General features: G+C 44.4%; 2 protein-coding genes across 11 annotated transcripts; one reads left to right on the forward strand and one right to left on the reverse strand.

Moving 5' to 3' along the window:
• Window positions 1-568: 568 nt before the first annotated feature.
• rnf8 (ring finger protein 8, E3 ubiquitin protein ligase) lies at window positions 569-8,725 on the reverse strand. Of its 9 annotated transcripts, none has more exons than XM_053882181.1 (10): window positions 8,501-8,725; window positions 8,238-8,363; window positions 5,090-5,511; window positions 4,738-4,948; window positions 4,614-4,676; window positions 4,457-4,546; window positions 4,290-4,388; window positions 4,017-4,221; window positions 1,233-1,423; window positions 569-707 (listed from the first exon to the last, which is right to left on the reverse strand). In XM_053882181.1, exons 1-9 carry the CDS (start codon window positions 8,621-8,623, stop codon window positions 1,242-1,244), a joined length of 1,521 nt encoding a protein of 506 aa, XP_053738156.1. In that variant the 5' UTR covers window positions 8,624-8,725; the 3' UTR covers window positions 569-707; window positions 1,233-1,241. The 9 variants fall into 9 exon arrangements, with proteins under 9 accessions (XP_053738156.1, XP_053738155.1, XP_053738162.1 ...); XM_053882184.1 differs by lacking the exons at window positions 569-707; window positions 1,233-1,423 and adding exons at window positions 2,481-2,795; window positions 3,253-3,360; XM_053882186.1 differs by lacking the exons at window positions 569-707; window positions 1,233-1,423 and adding exons at window positions 2,482-2,795; window positions 3,253-3,297.
• Window positions 8,127-15,994, forward strand: aida (axin interactor, dorsalization associated). Of its 2 annotated transcripts, none has more exons than XM_053882194.1 (10): window positions 8,127-8,330; window positions 12,507-12,570; window positions 12,811-12,864; window positions 13,006-13,060; window positions 13,125-13,188; window positions 13,257-13,357; window positions 13,816-13,938; window positions 13,998-14,120; window positions 14,210-14,327; window positions 15,477-15,994. In XM_053882194.1, exons 3-10 carry the CDS (start codon window positions 12,844-12,846, stop codon window positions 15,574-15,576), a joined length of 705 nt encoding a protein of 234 aa, XP_053738169.1. In that variant the 5' UTR covers window positions 8,127-8,330; window positions 12,507-12,570; window positions 12,811-12,843; the 3' UTR covers window positions 15,577-15,994. The 2 variants fall into 2 exon arrangements, with proteins under 2 accessions (XP_053738169.1, XP_053738167.1); XM_053882192.1 differs by lacking the exon at window positions 8,127-8,330 and adding an exon at window positions 11,125-11,440.
• Window positions 15,995-16,093: the final 99 nt, after the last annotated feature.

The following is a 16,093-nucleotide window of genomic DNA, read 5'->3' on the forward strand; positions in this document are numbered from 1 at the left end:
GTCATTCGCTGTATTACAAACGCATGAGCTATATATTGGTGAACAACAATGAATTAACTTGGTAACTTGAGGTTCTGGCAAATGTATATAAGAGAAAATTAACTGGGATTTTGCAATTAGATAGGTGAAATGCAAACAAATGATTTTGTGCAACATTATACACAAACAATAGCTTGTAAGTAAAGTTTGTATTGTATATTGAATTATATTTGGCCGTCAGACTGATGGATTCGTGAACAGCCCTTGTTGTTTCTGGGTTATTTATTTTTTAGTTATTTCTATTACTATTGTTTATTTTTATTTATTTATATTATTATTATGTTTTGTTCATTATTGCACATTGTTCCAAAGCACTTTCCTAGTTGGTGGGATCCTCACTGACATTGGCAATAAAGCTGATTCTGATTCCTACAAGAAACTTAAAAAAAAAAAAAAAAAGGACAGACAAAGATTCTGGGTTTGAAGCACTGACCACTGCAGCATCATGCTGTTAGACGTGACAATAATGTCAGGAGTCTAAAACAAGAAGCTCATATCAGAGGCTGTGTGACTCATCTGCTGCAGTTGGACCTGGTGCTCTGCCTGATCCTGCTGGTAGCAGAACTTGGACTGAACTGAACTGGCAGATGGAGCGCGGATGTTCTTTGTGGTGCTTTTGGAGCCAGTCCATCTCTTTCACAGACCACAACTGAAGGTGAGCTGAACAACTACAGGGTGAAAAAGAGAATTTTATTCTTCATGAAAGACTCAAGATTTTGGCAGAAACATTGGGTTGATGAGTCGTGCAAGGGCCTCCTCTACAAGGAGACAAGTGTGTTAACCATCATGTTTCCCACTGAGAACAAAGAACACCATCTCACAGTCATGCGAGGTGGAGACTCTCCATCATGACAGTGATCCTAAACAAAGGAGTGGCTCAACATGAAGCATGTCCATTCCCATTCCGTTCCCAGCTGAGAAGAGAAACAAACTCCTCCTGCACTGTCCAAACCTGGTGACTGACCTCAGCTCATCGACAGCACTTTCTCCACCATCAACTCAAGAGGGCACAATATTACGACCCCTTGGAGACAGTCGATGAGATCAGGTTTCAGGTGAGAAACGGCGGACGTCGAGCGAACGAACGCCACATGAGCTTTATTGAGTGAAATGAAAGAGGAAAGAGAACCCCGAATTCCAGGAACCATTCGTTTGGCCAGGAACACAAAAAACAGTCTGGCCTTCGAACTCACAGGCTGAAACTACTCCAGCTCGCTGGTGCTGCTGCTACTGCCCGTGTCCGTGAGGCTGGTTTCATCGCTGCTGTCCGAGTCTCCAGAGACAAAAGAGTCCATGCTGCTCTCCGTCAACACCAAGCTGCTGCCGCTGAGACTGCTGCTGCTGCTGTCGTCCAGGATCACTGTCGGCTCAGGGGGGCTCAGCGCTGTAGACAAACATCACTCACATCAATCTTTGGTTGTTTTCTAGGTGATTTTAGAAAACAGAGGCCGTTTCATAAATGGCTTTTAGTCGATGTTTCTGTTGAAAATTGTCTGACTGGAGACTTGTGATATTACATTTATTTTCATTTATGGAGGCTTTATCCTTGAAAAGAGAAATTAAATCATTCATTTTTAAAATCCAAAATCATTGTCCTGCACTAGTTGATTAATATATTTCTAATTGAACTCTATAAATAATGCTTCATAATTATTGTCTATTACTCGAAATATTTTTGCGTAATGAGCCAAAACGGACAGCAGATGGCAGTACCGCCACCTTGTTCCTTTCTGAAACAGAGACGTGAAGAAGAAAGGACTCGAAATCTACAAAACGTGGGTAAATCCACATTTTGTCACCATAGCGACATGACACACAATTTATTACGGTTATATTTTGTTTTATGGAAACAAAATTTTACGTGACCACTTGTAAATACAGTCGTCCCAACAGACCACCAACAAAATCATTCAACTTTTACGTTACACCGTTTCCGTTTCCACATAGCACTTTAAGTTACTTAAACATCCGCCGCAGACATGAAAGCATCTCAATAACAAGGTAGTTGTTGAAGTTCTCCATCCGAAATATAAAGATCAGGGGGATGACTATTTGCAGAATGAATTATCATGTTGAAGAAATTCGATTTCTGTATTATACTACCAAAATGAACAACATATTTTCTTGTATTTCATGAATTATTTCCATTATAAATAGCACAAATATACACTTCAGACAACAGTGTAACTCATTGACTTTCAGACAGTGAAAGTAACAGGTTGGTGTACATGAAACGACATGTCAACATCAGGCTTCAAAGTAATCGATCACAGAAATATCCAAGTTACAATGTGCTCACTTTTTTAAAGAGTCACGCAGTCTATCCCCCGTTTGAGTGTACAGGCTGTAGGCGAACTCAGCTGGCTCTAACAAGAGCCTGTCCTCGGTTCTGCTCCGACTAAGACAGAGCTGACAACACCTATGATGACTCAATAAATACAGGACAAATCCAAAAGTCAAGGGAGTATTTATTTGTAGAACATTTCTACATTTAAAACAATTCCTGATCCGAAGTGCTACATGATAAACGCAAATGAAAACATGAAAAACATTCAGAACCTGAGAGCAAAGATCCCAAACAATGGAATCATATTTCAGATCTGATGAACATAAGAGCGACACTTGAAAACATGAATAAATTAAAGCTTATCGCACTGAAACTTGATGGTTCAGAAACAAGGTTGAAGAGAAGCTCCTCCTCCTTTCACCACGGCCACCAGGGCAGCAACTTCTTCTTGATATAAGTCCAGCTCATCCTGAAACAGACACATACATTAATGGTTGGTGATTTTCACACATGCTGGTGTTAGTTTAAAACAACATGCACCCACGCGGCAGCAGTCCACTTTCATTGTTATATACTACAAAGTTCTATAAAAAGGCCGAAGTTGATGTAGATTTATCGCCGTGAAATGACATTTTCCGACCTAAAACTCTTCGCCTTCCTTTCTACGCTGCAGCTCTGTGACGATATTCTTGAGAATAGCAGTAATGGCGGAGGAGGCCGAGGGTTTGAATCCCAATGAAGCAGCCAGATCCTTGGTGCTGCATGCTGATCCATCATTTATCCTGTCAGCTGAATGGCTGGTAATGTAGCATATCTGTTAGCGCTAACTAGCACGACGACAGCTCAAAGTGTTTTAGCACTGCTAGCTAGCCACCGCCGATTCCACAAACACAAGTCAACAACAACAGTATCATCATCATCATTACCTCGTCTGGGTCAGAGCCGAGCAGTGCCAGGACGGGCCGCGTCCTCTGTGGGGGTCCGAACGCACGCTGTGAGACAGACTGTCTTGATTTCACAGCTTGTTTCCTCAGCTTGCCGAGGAAAAAGTCAGATTACTGGCCATGATGATAAATAATGGTCTGGACACGAGTCAAATGCAGGGTTCACCCCAGTTTTTTTTTCTTGGTGGAGGGTGTTTCTCCACCAGGGGTGGTGTTGACGCCCTACAACCACCTGTCAGTCCTCCTAGACTGACAGGTGAGGGAGCGCTGGCGCTTCACCACATGTGGACAAAAAGCGGAAACCTCCACCTACTCTGGGAAAATATCAGCGTAGAGGCCACTATACAGGGTAAGTGCTGAGGAGAACCCTAAATTGTACTGTATCACTCCAGCTCTGCAGTTAATGCTATCGTAAATAGTCATCTTGTTTTTTAGTGTGAAACTGGCCACCAAGTATAATAAACCAACGCAAGCAGAATAGCAGTTTCCTTTTTTCACCACTGACTCATTTTTTGTTTTCTGTTGATAGAAACTTTGCTAACCTCGAGTGGCCATTGTGCAAAGTCAATCCGGTTGATGAAACAAAGTGTTGGCTTAACACTTAAAACTGTTATTACTGAGGTAAAAAGCTACAAGCTAATATACTGTCGCTGCAACTGGGATTGTATTTCCAACACTAATAAACTCCTGACTCAACACTTGAGTCGGTTGACTATCGATCACAAGGATGCAGACGGACCTCTCACCTTTCCTCTCGGAGATGAGCGTCTGGCGCCGCGTCTTCATCTCCAGGCTGAGCTTGTCCACCATGCCGTTGATGCAGTTGTCCAGCGCCAGGCAGCGAGTCAGGGACACGATGGGCCGCCTGCAAATGGGACACTCGTCTTTCTTCTTGCGCCACTGACTGATGCAGTAGGAGCAGAAGCTGTGGGCGCAGTTCAGCGTGACAGCCTGGAGGGAGGTGGGGGGCGACAGTGAGTCTTCTTCCTCTTCCTCTCCTGGATCACTCCAGTTCTCACCTCGATCAGGAACTCTGAGCAGATGATACACTGGAGCTCGTTCTCCAGCACCTCGTTCATCTGCGTCACAACTTCCTCCTTCTGTGCTCGCGCTTTTTCCTGAAATAGAGCAACAGGCTGCTGAAGCTCCACTGTCTCCACATTCAAGAGGCCGATATGAAGCGCACCTTCGTCAGCTCCAGCTCTTTGTTCTTAGCCGAGAGGATCTCCTCAAAGCCTTGGCGAGAATGTGCCAGCTCTTCAATCACCTTCCTTTGCTGGACGTCAAACACAAACTTGATCACACGCACCAGAAACAGAGAGGTTTGCATGAACACCTTGTACCTCCTGCAGGGCCTCCTCCAGCTGCTTCTTCAGAAGTTCTTCCTGCTGCTGCGTCTTCTGCTCCTGAAAGCGCATCATCACTGTCAGTCAGAGATCAAGACCCAACACAGAGACATGTCTCCACCTCATGCTGTCTCCTTGTCTCAGCGAAGGTCTTCTCCATCGCTTCCATCCTCTGCATCTTCGCTGGAAGAGTCTCCAGCTGCTTCTGCAGCTCCTCCACCTGCTTCCCTCTCACTGGGTTGTCCCTCTCTTGGGGCTCCCTGTTCATCGAGGCCACCTGCCTCCGAGTGCTGCTCACCTGCTGCCTCAGCAGCACAATGTTCTGACTGAACCTGTCGGAAAACATAAACAAATGACTTGAAGTTCAAACTTCAGATGCTGGTCCACACAAGGTTCCATCTGGAGTCTTCTATACTTCAGACAAGACGACGGGTTTTATTGTTCATAATAATCCAAGCAGGCGACACACATACGTCTGTAAGTCGTCCAGGTCCTCGGCAACTTCAAGAACTTCCCTAATGGGATCCGTGTCCTCTGGCTGGGCGACACTCGGCTCCTGCTGAAGTTTCACCAGGGTCACAGGGCAGGGCCGCGCCAAGGCCTTGTCCGCAGAGGAGCTGCGGTAGAGTTTCGGTCTGGACGTTGACGCCTCCACTTCCAACGCCGGCAGCTTCCTTTTGTGCACCTTCGGGCCGTGTGCCGCTCTGCCGCCAGCTTTGGGTCCCTTTGCCAGGTTGTGCTTGATGTTACTGAGTGGCTGTTTGATCAGTTGATACTCAAACTCCACCTCCGTCCCTATTATTGGAACGCCCAGTTTGAGAGAGTCCCCAACCGTCAGTGTGTGGGGTTCTTCTGCTGGCAGGCGGACTCCATTCACATACACCCCGTTCAGACTCTGGAAAACAGAAACAAGCTTGTTTCTCCTGCTACAATGAAGTCCAAATGTTTCAAGGACAAGAGAACATTCCCTCTCACGCTACCCTCCCTGAGTTCTGAGTCATTTCTGACGCTACGTGTTTCACAAGCTTGGAACCCTGTGGCCAGTTTAAGGATTTCTACAGGCTAACAAGCTTCATTGTACCGTCACATCAGACCAATGAAGCTATCAAACACCTGACAGTTGACCAATAAAGCTGCAAGACCAAAGAATTTACTTAGTGCCTGAGGTAGTAGCATAGTATTGTTTCCATCATGAAATAATTTCTGCAGTAATTTTATTTTCTTCATCGGGCTTTGAACAAACTTCCAGGTGTGTCATTTTTGGTGTTTACATAGTTGCATAGTTAATAATTATGTTGCCATTTAACTTGCTGCATTTAAGGTGAATACAATCATAATGTTCCTGCACGGTAAGATACTTGTGAGGAGCGGAAGTGACGGGTCAGAGTTCCTACTGAAAGCTCCCTTCCTATTAGAAAGTTTGGTGCATGCTTCTGTTGAGAATTTTGTATATGGAATGAAATATCTGTATATAACTATGACAGATCCCATGGTGGTGAACACACTCGGTCGTAACAAGAGACTTAACAGCTGTCCCTAAACTCATGTTGAGTCTTGTCATCTTTCACGGACTGTTAAAACCAGTGCTGATAACCAGTGCCCCCCTTTAATGCGATCTGTGTTTTAATGTGAATTTTTTTTTGTTTTGTTTATGACAGGAAGCCGGACAGTGATATCCACATTCTGCTTCCTCAAGTCTCCAAAGAGCATTGCAGAATTAATTTAAATGAAAATAAATCCAAGTGTGGCAAGACTTCACTCAGACATCAGCATTCTTAATTAAAAAACAAACAAGTCAAAAACAGAGAGGAATTTACATTTTAATCTCCGTCAGCTGCCAAAACAAATAATTTCCAAGTGTACCTGACCATCACAAGGCGGTGTCGTAATACTAATAATAATACATTTGGTGAGAAGATGCCTTTCTAATATTGTGCAGTAAAACAAGCCTATCATAAAAACAAGGCTGCAACTAAGGACTATGACTAGTCACCGACTAGCGCAGGGGTGGCCAACCAGCCAGAGGCTAGGAGCCACATTGTTTTACTGTGTTGCTGAAAAGAGCCACATCCTACAAATATGTAAGGCTCTAAGGCTCACCTCACACAGCTGGTCACGTGACTTCGCGGCAGTATAGTGTAGTTAAAGCACATCCCTGTATGTCACAAGGTTGCTGCTTCGCTTCCGGCATATGTCTCTTGTGCATGTATTTTTAAAATGCATACATTTTAAAATCGGAATATCAAGTGGCGTAGATAGAAATGTGTGCGACATTTATTTTACTTATATATATATTTTTTTTTACGTGTCTCATGTCACCAATAACATCACCCCAGTCTGTGTTATGTGAGCGACGCTGCAGACTGGACAGTCTCATCTTCACTCCACTGAATTAAACACGACGACTCCACGATGATCAACAATGAATAATAGGTGAAACACATGCCATACGTTGAGTTTAGGGAATGACAAAGTGAAACGTGGAACTAGGTCATGTTAAATCGTGTTGATCGTGGATCTGATGACGGTCTTAGGACCGTGGCTCACATCGGCATTGAACGTGCTCTGAGCCGGGGGGTGGCGACTTGGAGCACGTGCGGCCAGGTTTATAGTTTATGTTTCAAAGTTAAACTGATGTCACAGTCTTTGAACAATATTTTGTTGGAATAGTTCTTACTTTTTCGTATTATTTCCTGTATAAACAATCATCTGGATAGCAACTTGACCAAAATCGCAGCCAGTTCGTGGCTCATTCTGTAAGGAGCCGCATGAAAGTGGGCAAAGAGCCCCATGCGGCTCGGAAGCCTCAGGTTGGCCAGGCCTGGACTAGCGTCATGAGTGATGTGTTCAGGTTAACCAACACACAGTCACGTGTTGTAAATCATCATTGCAAAACAGAAAAACGTATGTTATTCGCTGTAAACAACAATTATGTGATATATTACAGCCATATTGACAGTGCACTAGTCACGACTATCTTAACCATCAGTCAATTTGTCGGTAATGTGATGCTTACGGGCCGATAAACACGTGACTCGTCTGATTGTAGAGCTGTAAAAATAGTGAACACCTGTGTCGAGTTAAGCGATATTTTGAAACTGAGCCTCAGCAGGTGGAGACTAATATATTATAGCCGACAACAGGGAAACGTGAAACGACAGTCTACAAGAAAATACATGAAGATGAAATGAGCAGACCTACAAAGGTGAGTTTTGTGGGAGGAGAAGACTTGTGGAGGCAGCAGAAATGACCAGACTAGAGGGTGACGTGCCCTTCAACTAGGGAGAAATGGACCGCTGGAACATCAGACACAACATCTCCAGCCGTGCGTTGAAATGGCACACTCAGTCACAGGAGGCTGGATTTTAACTTCACTGACAGAAACTCCAAACCCAAAACGCAGATATGCATTACTAGTTATAGTTTTCTGTGGAACCTCTTAGTGACTCAACAAAGGTAAACAGCTACAGACTTATTTAATAGTCACTGGTTCACCACTGTTCTCCCCAAAACCAACACCCCTCGATTATTTTGAGCATATTATTGTAGGCATGTATCATTATAGGAAGGCTCGGGTGTATTTGCGTGGAAAGATGTGCAAAGAAAGGTGTGCAAACAAACCCTCTGGTCGGTGACAGTCAGCGTCCCCCCCTGGCTCTTGAGCGTGCAGTGGAGCCTGGATATCATGAGCGGGCAGGTCGGAGACAAGAGCTGGTAGGTGGCATCCACCCCACGTCCTAGCGTCACCTGCGGTCCACAACCACAGTTAGCGGGTTAGCAGGAGCAGCGAGTGAACGCGCCGAACATGCCCGGCTGACCGGGACACGGTTCTGATAGAAGCGCGGACGAGTTTCTGAAGCTAACAGACTGGTAGCAATGTGCACCTCGGTGTTTTCGTAGAGGCGAAGCCAGTCGGAGTTTCGACCAACTCTCTTCAAACACAACACGTCCGAGTCCGAACCATCGTCCATCGGCGGCGAGGACGTCTGCGCTGACGGTTTCTCCATCTTTATCTCATTTCCGCGGTTGCTTTGTCACAAAAACTAAGTGGTTTTGTCCAAGACTTCTTCATCAGTGGGCAGGAAAGTACGACGTATACCGGAAGCGGGCAATCCATCACCAAAATAAACGTCTCCACGTCACGATAACAGTCAGACGACTGAAAGGATTTTGACTTTATTTTTGTTCAAAACTAACTAAAGGACGTCTTTGAAGTTCTTAATGTTGTTAAGTATGTGGCGGGCACTTAGATTTTGTTGTTTATTTCATATTCCAGGAATTAAAACCTTTATTTTGAAACGGCGCGCTTACTGTTTCAATGGTCCCTCAATGAAGCACCGTGGGGGGGCCACGAGGTTCCGTGTAAAAAATAAAAATAAAAAAAAAGCACACACACACACACACAAAGAAGGTGTGCGCCGATTTGGCACACGGATGACATGATTTGAGGCGGTCATTTTTGTGATTTATTTTTTGTGTGTCATCTCTAACTGATCATGCATGACCCGCACCTGAGCTTTCACCAGCTAAACCCAGGCACAGAAACAATGTCTGCAGAATAATTACTGCTCACCATGAAAAATATGAGTATTTTGGCATGACATTTCACTTCATGTACATTCGTGCAAATTGATCATGAAGTGAATAACTTATTCGTTTGAGTAACTTGTTTTGAAAGGCAATTATTTCTTCAGAATTAACAAAAAATGATTTTATTTCATGACACGCTGTGGCGCTGAAGAACCATTAAAACGGGTGATGTGACTCGCCCGCAGAAGGGTGAACATCCATCTGATCTGACCTCACACAAGTCTGAAATCTTGCATTACCATTGTATTTGATCCTCACTGCAGTGAGACAGTGCTGCATGCAGTCTCCTGATACGTGGAGGTCTGCGCTCCCTGAGTGTTTTCCTCGTCCAATTCTTTTAAGCTTTGAAAGTCAGAATTTCAAAACTTCTGTCAGAACCAGTTTACAGGTGTGCTCACTGCCACTTAGTGTATCAAAAACGTTCTGATTTATCTCCTTGGAAAAAAACAACAAAAAAAAACGATACAGGGAATTCAAGTTTGCCATCCCGCTGGTGCCTTCCAAGAGAATCACCTGAGCTTCTCCAGACCGGACATCACTTTAGGAGGTTCCCTTAGTTGATGAATGATCAGAAAATCTTGGCACTTGGTGAGGAGGGGAGGCTGATGATGGAGGAGGCGGTGCAGCTGAGGGATCCATAGCTGTTGACAGCCAGAGTTTGTTGCAGTTCAGAGAACAGTTGTGTGATAAAGGCTGCTGATTTCATGCTGTGGTGACTGATCTGGAGTCACTTTATTAGACTGCAGTTGGTACTGTGAAGTCTCATGAACTCTGGCCCTCAGACAGGGCTTACTCAGGTCTCCTGGTATCCGTAGGACGTGATCCTAACTCAGGCTACTCCCTTCGTGGAAGGTCGGTGAGGAGACTCACCCAGCTCTAATAGTCTACATCTGCATGTCGACCCGTCTTCCAGCTGCTCCACTTCAAACTTCAGCAGCCCACTCTTGGTATTTTGAAGGAGAAATGATCAGCAGCTCACCTTCTTGTTCTTGCACTTGTTATCGGCTGGGATGTTTTCAGTGGCACAACAGTAGTGGCTCGGATCTGTTTATATTACAAAATTGAGGCTTAAGATATAGAAGAAGGGTGCTGACCCAAACATCTGTGCGTGTCTCTGCTTCCCCAGTAACGGAGGAGAAACTCCTCAACTCAGCCTTGGTGTGGTGGTGTAATAATCCTCATCGGCAAAGTCCAGTGAAAGATTAATTTATTTTTTTTAATTGAAGCATTTAAGCAACGGCAAAGCAGTTTCCAAAGAGGCAAAAAATTTTGAAAAATATATATAAAAAAATATTAAAGGCCAGATGCTATCGGGGAATGGCCTACTTCTAGTGACAGAAAAAGATAAAAAATCTTAAAAACTGCTACCTGACAGAAATGTCCAATTCTTTCACAGTCAGATGTGATGAGGGGGTTAAACACGCCTTGGTGATGTTGATTTGGTTTAGTTGAGGGGTCGCTGGTCCGAGGGACCACCGAGGGGAACCAAAAATATTATTATGCTGGATATTTGATTGATTTATTTCTATAAAATATGAAAAAAAAACATTTTGCAACAGTTTGCTTCTGGATGTGGAACGCTTATAGATTCGTATCAAACTTGAAAGGTAATAGGCAGAAGATGTGTTGTACCTGAGTCAGCTATTTGAAAAATAAATGTTTTTTTTAGCTCAGTTTTCACTTTAATTTGAATTGACTTTTTTTTTTTTAAATTAAACTAAAAAATGCCATTAAAACATCAACCAACCTCAATATAAATGAATAAGTAAAAAAAAAATACGCTGGCGCTGCGGGCGGGTTTCTCAATTCATTCCGGCTGAAAAGATGGTTTTGTTAAATTCAATGATTTTTTGTTTGACATCCGGTGTCCGCCCACTCGGGACACCCCGCGCCTCAAATCTGCTGCATCCGCGGCTGTGGGCGGGACTTCCTCTCTCCGGTGGATGAGGCTTCCTGGTCGGCAGGAGAACTTGAGGGCTCGGTTCAGTCGGGGTGGCAGCGGGTGCGTGAGGGCGCCTCGGGACGGGGCCCAACCAGGCGCCACAGCGGACGACGCAGCAGCACGAAGCCCCAGCGGAGGAAGCTCCTCGCCGGCGATGCTGCCCTGACAGTCTCCACCCCGCCGCCATGTCTGAAGTCCACAAGACTGTGCAGAAGTGGCACGCCAGCTTCAGGAAGGGGACCGACTTTGACTCGTGGGGACAACTGGTGGAGGCGATAGACGAGTACCAGATGTGAGTGTCGCGCCCGCGCCGCCTCACCCATCACCGCGGACTCTCCGGGTGTGTTCGCTCCACAGCTGCTCATGATGTGGCAGATGTGCGCGTGTGCCGGAGCGCGCGCCTTCGCTGTGAACGCATGAATGAACACCTGTGCGCAGCACATGACTTCACATCAACAATGACGTCATTGTTTCGCTTGGTCAAAGTGCGGGTCGGGGGCCTGAAGCGGCCCACATCTGGGCTGAGTGAGACACAGGAAGTGCCCGTTTGAAACGTTTGATTTAGAGTTCAGTAACTTCCTTTCAGTTTTATGTCACCTGCAAACACAGCAATGCACACTTTGAATGACCAACTCTCCTCCAGAATTTGTGATATCAAGATAATTTAAAGGTGATCATGAAGCAGAAGACGTGGGCTTCGAATCCAAATAACTGTCATGACAGTTACCGCCAGAACGTCACCACTAGAGCTGCTCGAACACAAACAAGTGTCGTCACACACAGCGTTACTAACAATGATTTTTATTTGTGCATCAAAATCTATAACACTTTGTGGCACAAAAAAATCTATTTTATTCACTGCAATTTCTCTTTTGTTCCCCACATTCATGAGGATGAAGTTTAAATGTATATTTATCGAATATATTTCAGAATCAGATAAGGAAATTGCCCGATTTCGTTAAAGAGTAATGAAGAAACAGAGAGAATGGGAAGCATCTAATGTTACTCAACAAACATGCTAGACAGAAATAAAAACAAAGACATAATATATATACTACTAAGTGCAAATAACAAGAACCATCTAAACTGTATTTACAGTGTATTCACATATAAAGATAAAGACATATGATATACTACTAAATGTGAATAAAAACAGAACCATCTAGACAGTGGACGGTTCATTTTTAATAAGATATTTATAAAATCCTTAACATTTATGCTAAATATATCGACTTAAAGAAGCATTTACATTGGTGAAATAAATTGAAGGAATGTTCTGTAAGTGTGAATTCTTAAAAAAAATTGAAAAGTTTTTTTGTCTTTACAAACTTGTGACTTTTATTGATGTGAATATTCAGACTGGCCCGACAGCTGCAGAAGGAGGTCCAGTCCACATCGTCAGACTTCACGGAGGAGCAGAAGGTAAAGTGGTCTCACACAGTGTTTGGCATGGACTCATGTCTATTGGTCTGATGGGAAAAAATATAAATTTTTAAAAATTATTTATTTGGTTAAAGTCTTGATTTGTCTCGTCAGCATTTTTTTAAAACTTCATACTTCTTTCTGTTTCTATTGTCAGTTGGTTAAAACCCAGGACATTATCCCAGGACAAAAAGCTCTACTTAAAAACAGATTTTTATTTGAGTGTTGTATCTTTTTTAGAAAACCTTGGGAAAGATCGCAACATGTCTGGAGATGAGAAGTGCCAGTTTACAGGTGTGTTGTCAGCTGTCAAATCTGAACTTCATTTTAGCTCATGAAATTCCATTCTGATTTAATGAAGTGTGAAATTGTAATTTACTGGATCAAAAATGAGTGTAAAAATGTGTTTGTTTTGAATCTCCTTTGTGTCTATAGAACACACAGACGAAAGACGAGTTCAAACTGGAAGAGCTGAAGAAAGTGGAGAGCAGTGAGTGAGACAGGGCGGTTCCCCGGTTGTTCTTCAGATGTTCTTTAACTTCTGCCCCCTGCAGTTCTTCAGAATATTCAGACGTACAACAAAGAGTTTCCCTTCGACGTCCAGCCGGTGCCCTCCAGGTGAATCACCCCGCCCTGTACTAACCTGACGTGACCTGCTGATGTTCATGTCCTCATCCACTGACCAGGAAAATCTTGGCGCCCGGTGAGGAGGAGAACCTGGAGCTGGAGGAGGAGGACGCAGGAGCAGTTGTGGGATCCGCAGAAGCCTTCGCCCCTCGACCCACTGGTACAGCTGCCGGCGCCTGTTTCAGTCGAATCTGAAAGGCTCTAGTGGTGCTTTATGAGATTTGAAGTTTGGTTCACGAGTGAGGGAGGGAGGACTGGAGCTGGACAGATGGATAGTCTTCAGTCAATGAGAAAGAGCTGAGCCACTAGAGACAGATAGGGAGAGGAAAGTCTGGCTCTCTGTGCTTGGCCTGCTGCCCCCGATACCCATAAAAGTGAAATACCAGCCCTAATAACGGGTCTAACCAGACATAAATGTATCACATATTTAAAATTAAATGACAGCTGCTCATGTGCAGCAGCCTTATATGTTAAGCAAGTATTTTGAGAATAATTGTTGTTACTGATGAGACACTCCTGTCTGTCTGGAGCGGCACCCTGTCGCTCCCTCACATCCCATAATAGTCTGACAGGAGGCTGATCAGAGGGAGCTCAGTGAAGAGCTTGTGTCTCCTCCAGGTACCTTGTTGCCACGGTTACCCTCCGAACCCGGGATGTCGCTGCTCACCTTGAGGATCGAGAAGATCGGGCTGAAGGACGCGGGCCAGTGCATCGACCCGTACATGACTGTCAGCGTCAAAGGTTTGAGTCTCCCCACTGCTTCCCGCCTGCCTCGGCTCTGAACTCCGCCCTGTGTCCAGACTGTAACGGCGTGGACCTGAACCCGGTGCAGGACACGCCGGTGGCCACCAAGAAGGAGGACACCTACATTCACTTCAGTGTGGACGTGGAGGTCCAGAGACACGTGGAGAAGCTGCCCAAAGGTCGGTCCCCCGCTTCACCCCCCCCCCCCCCCCCCCCCCCCACCCCGCCCCACCCCGCCTGACCTGACCGAGTTCCAATCCGCTTCCAGGAGCCGCCATCTTCTTTGAATTCAAACACTATAAACCCAAGAAGAGGTTCACCAGCACAAAATGTTTCGCCTTCATGGAGATGGACGAGATCAAGCCTGGGCCCATCGTCATCGAGCTGTGAGTGTGTGAGAGCCCAGCGCCGATCAGAACCTTCACCTCCAGAGTTGAACTTTAGAGAAGAGGCAGGTCTCAGCTTCAGAGGCAGGAACAAAGACATGTAGCTGACTTAACATCCAGTGAATCCATGGTTTGTCCTTGAAAAGGTCAGACCGCAGAGAAAAGATCCTCCTCAGTCGAAAAAAAACCCTCAGAAAGTAGGTCAACTGAAAAGAACATTTCTGAGCGTCGACTGAAGAAAACCAAAGAGGAGAGTATCATAGACAAAAGGCTGATTTTATAAAGTTCATGACGTCAGGATAAATCCACTTCTAATGAGGGGCGACAGTAGAAAAATACACCAGAGAACAAGAAGCTCAACACTAGAAAAAAACGGGGGGTAAAAACAACACAAACCTTCTGAAAGTCAATGGTAGAAAAGCTGCATGAAGAAAAACAAAAAAAAACTTGATAAAAATAAAAATGAATAAAAAAAATAAAAATAAAAGCAGAACATTATGTCTATAAAAACGCTTGATAAACATTTAAAAAAAATTACAGGTCATTTACAAAAAGTTTACAAAAAAGTAAAAACAAATTAACAATAGAAAATTGTTGTTTCTCTTTACAAGAAAAACCGGAACAAAATCAAGCTGACCGTGTTAAAAGAAACATGATAACAAGGCGTGTCCCTGTTTGGCCGCTACCTGACACACCGTCGCCATCTTGGTGACCTGCAACTTGTGCTTTTGAGTTCTCACCCCACTGTTCAGAAGCCTGCATATTTCTCTCCATTTTCCCTCCTTTTAATTCCACATTTTCAAAGCTGCAACCGTTTTGCATTTTTTCACTGGAATAAATTAAAAAAAAGTGATAAGCAAAAAAAAAAATCTGCAAAAATAAAAATAATTACTGAATCTAATATTATTGATTCCAATCATTACATACATAACAGTGTAAGCTTATATATTTTGAATTTATTGTTATTTCTATTTATATAGTTTCATACTTTAGTGTTTTCTGTGCCCGTGTTTTCAATATATTGACTGCAACGTGAAATATCCTGGCGATATATTCTGCTCCTGATGTAGAAAAACAAGACCTCTGGACACCTGGCGCCCCCCTTCGGCACCGGGTGGAATTGCAGGTTCTGACCTGTGTCTCTGGCAGGTACAAAAAGCCGACGGACTTCAAGAGGAAGAAACTGCAGCTTCTGACCAAGAAGCCTCTGTACCTTCATCTTCATCAAACATTGCACAAGGACACTTGAGCTGCCCTCGACACCCGTCAGTCCCCCTCGTCCTGCAGAGCATCCCCGGAAGAAAGTCGGCGTCACTTCAGTCTTCCTGCAGCTTCAGACCAGCAGCGGGCCGCGGACCTGGTCCCGGTCGTCACAGCAGATCCATGCGCCAAGACGCTTCAGAACCTAACAAGAACACTCACCTGCTTTTACTTTGAAAAGCCTGCGGCGCTGCCTAAAGCTTTTATTTTGTACTAAGACGTCTTCACTAAAACATGTTGAATGTACATTTTGATTTGAACCACACTTGTTGCGATGCACTACACCAGTGTTCGAGTCTGGATTCAAGGTTTTCAGCAGAGTTTTAACACAAGCGTGTCATCGACTCATTGTTTAACATGTGTTCCACCATTAAAGAGCTTCAATGAGGAAAGCTGAGTCAGCGTTATTTTACCTGCGTTTCATCATTTCCAATCCAGTTCACGCTGACGCCAACATCCTGTCTGCGGTTTTCACTTCAGTGGGAGAGGTTGAGGGTTCAAATCCC

This window comes from Synchiropus splendidus, chromosome 12 (genome assembly GCF_027744825.2).
Source record: "Synchiropus splendidus isolate RoL2022-P1 chromosome 12, RoL_Sspl_1.0, whole genome shotgun sequence".
Lineage (NCBI taxonomy): Eukaryota > Metazoa > Chordata > Actinopteri > Syngnathiformes > Callionymidae > Synchiropus > Synchiropus splendidus.

Bases quoted from the DNA above. Each gene is read 5' to 3' on its own strand.
- rnf8 (XM_053882181.1), bottom strand. From the start codon at position 8,623: ATGGAGAAACCGTCAGCGCAGACGTCCTCGCCGCCGATGGACGATGGT. The intron at 8,364-8,500 runs GTGCACATTGCT...TGTGGACCGCAG, and splicing joins GCCTCTACGAAAACACCGAG to GTGACGCTAGGACGTGGGGT. The intron at 4,677-4,737 runs GTGGAGACATGT...ATGCGCTTTCAG, and splicing joins AGACAAGGAGACAGCATGAG to GAGCAGAAGACGCAGCAGCA.
- aida (XM_053882192.1), top strand. From the start codon at position 11,334: ATGTCTGAAGTCCACAAGACTGTGCAGAAGTGGCACGCCAGCTTCAGG. The intron at 12,571-12,810 runs GTAAAGTGGTCT...TATCTTTTTTAG, and splicing joins ACTTCACGGAGGAGCAGAAG to AAAACCTTGGGAAAGATCGC. The intron at 13,061-13,124 runs GTGAGTGAGACA...TGCCCCCTGCAG, and splicing joins GCTGAAGAAAGTGGAGAGCA to TTCTTCAGAATATTCAGACG.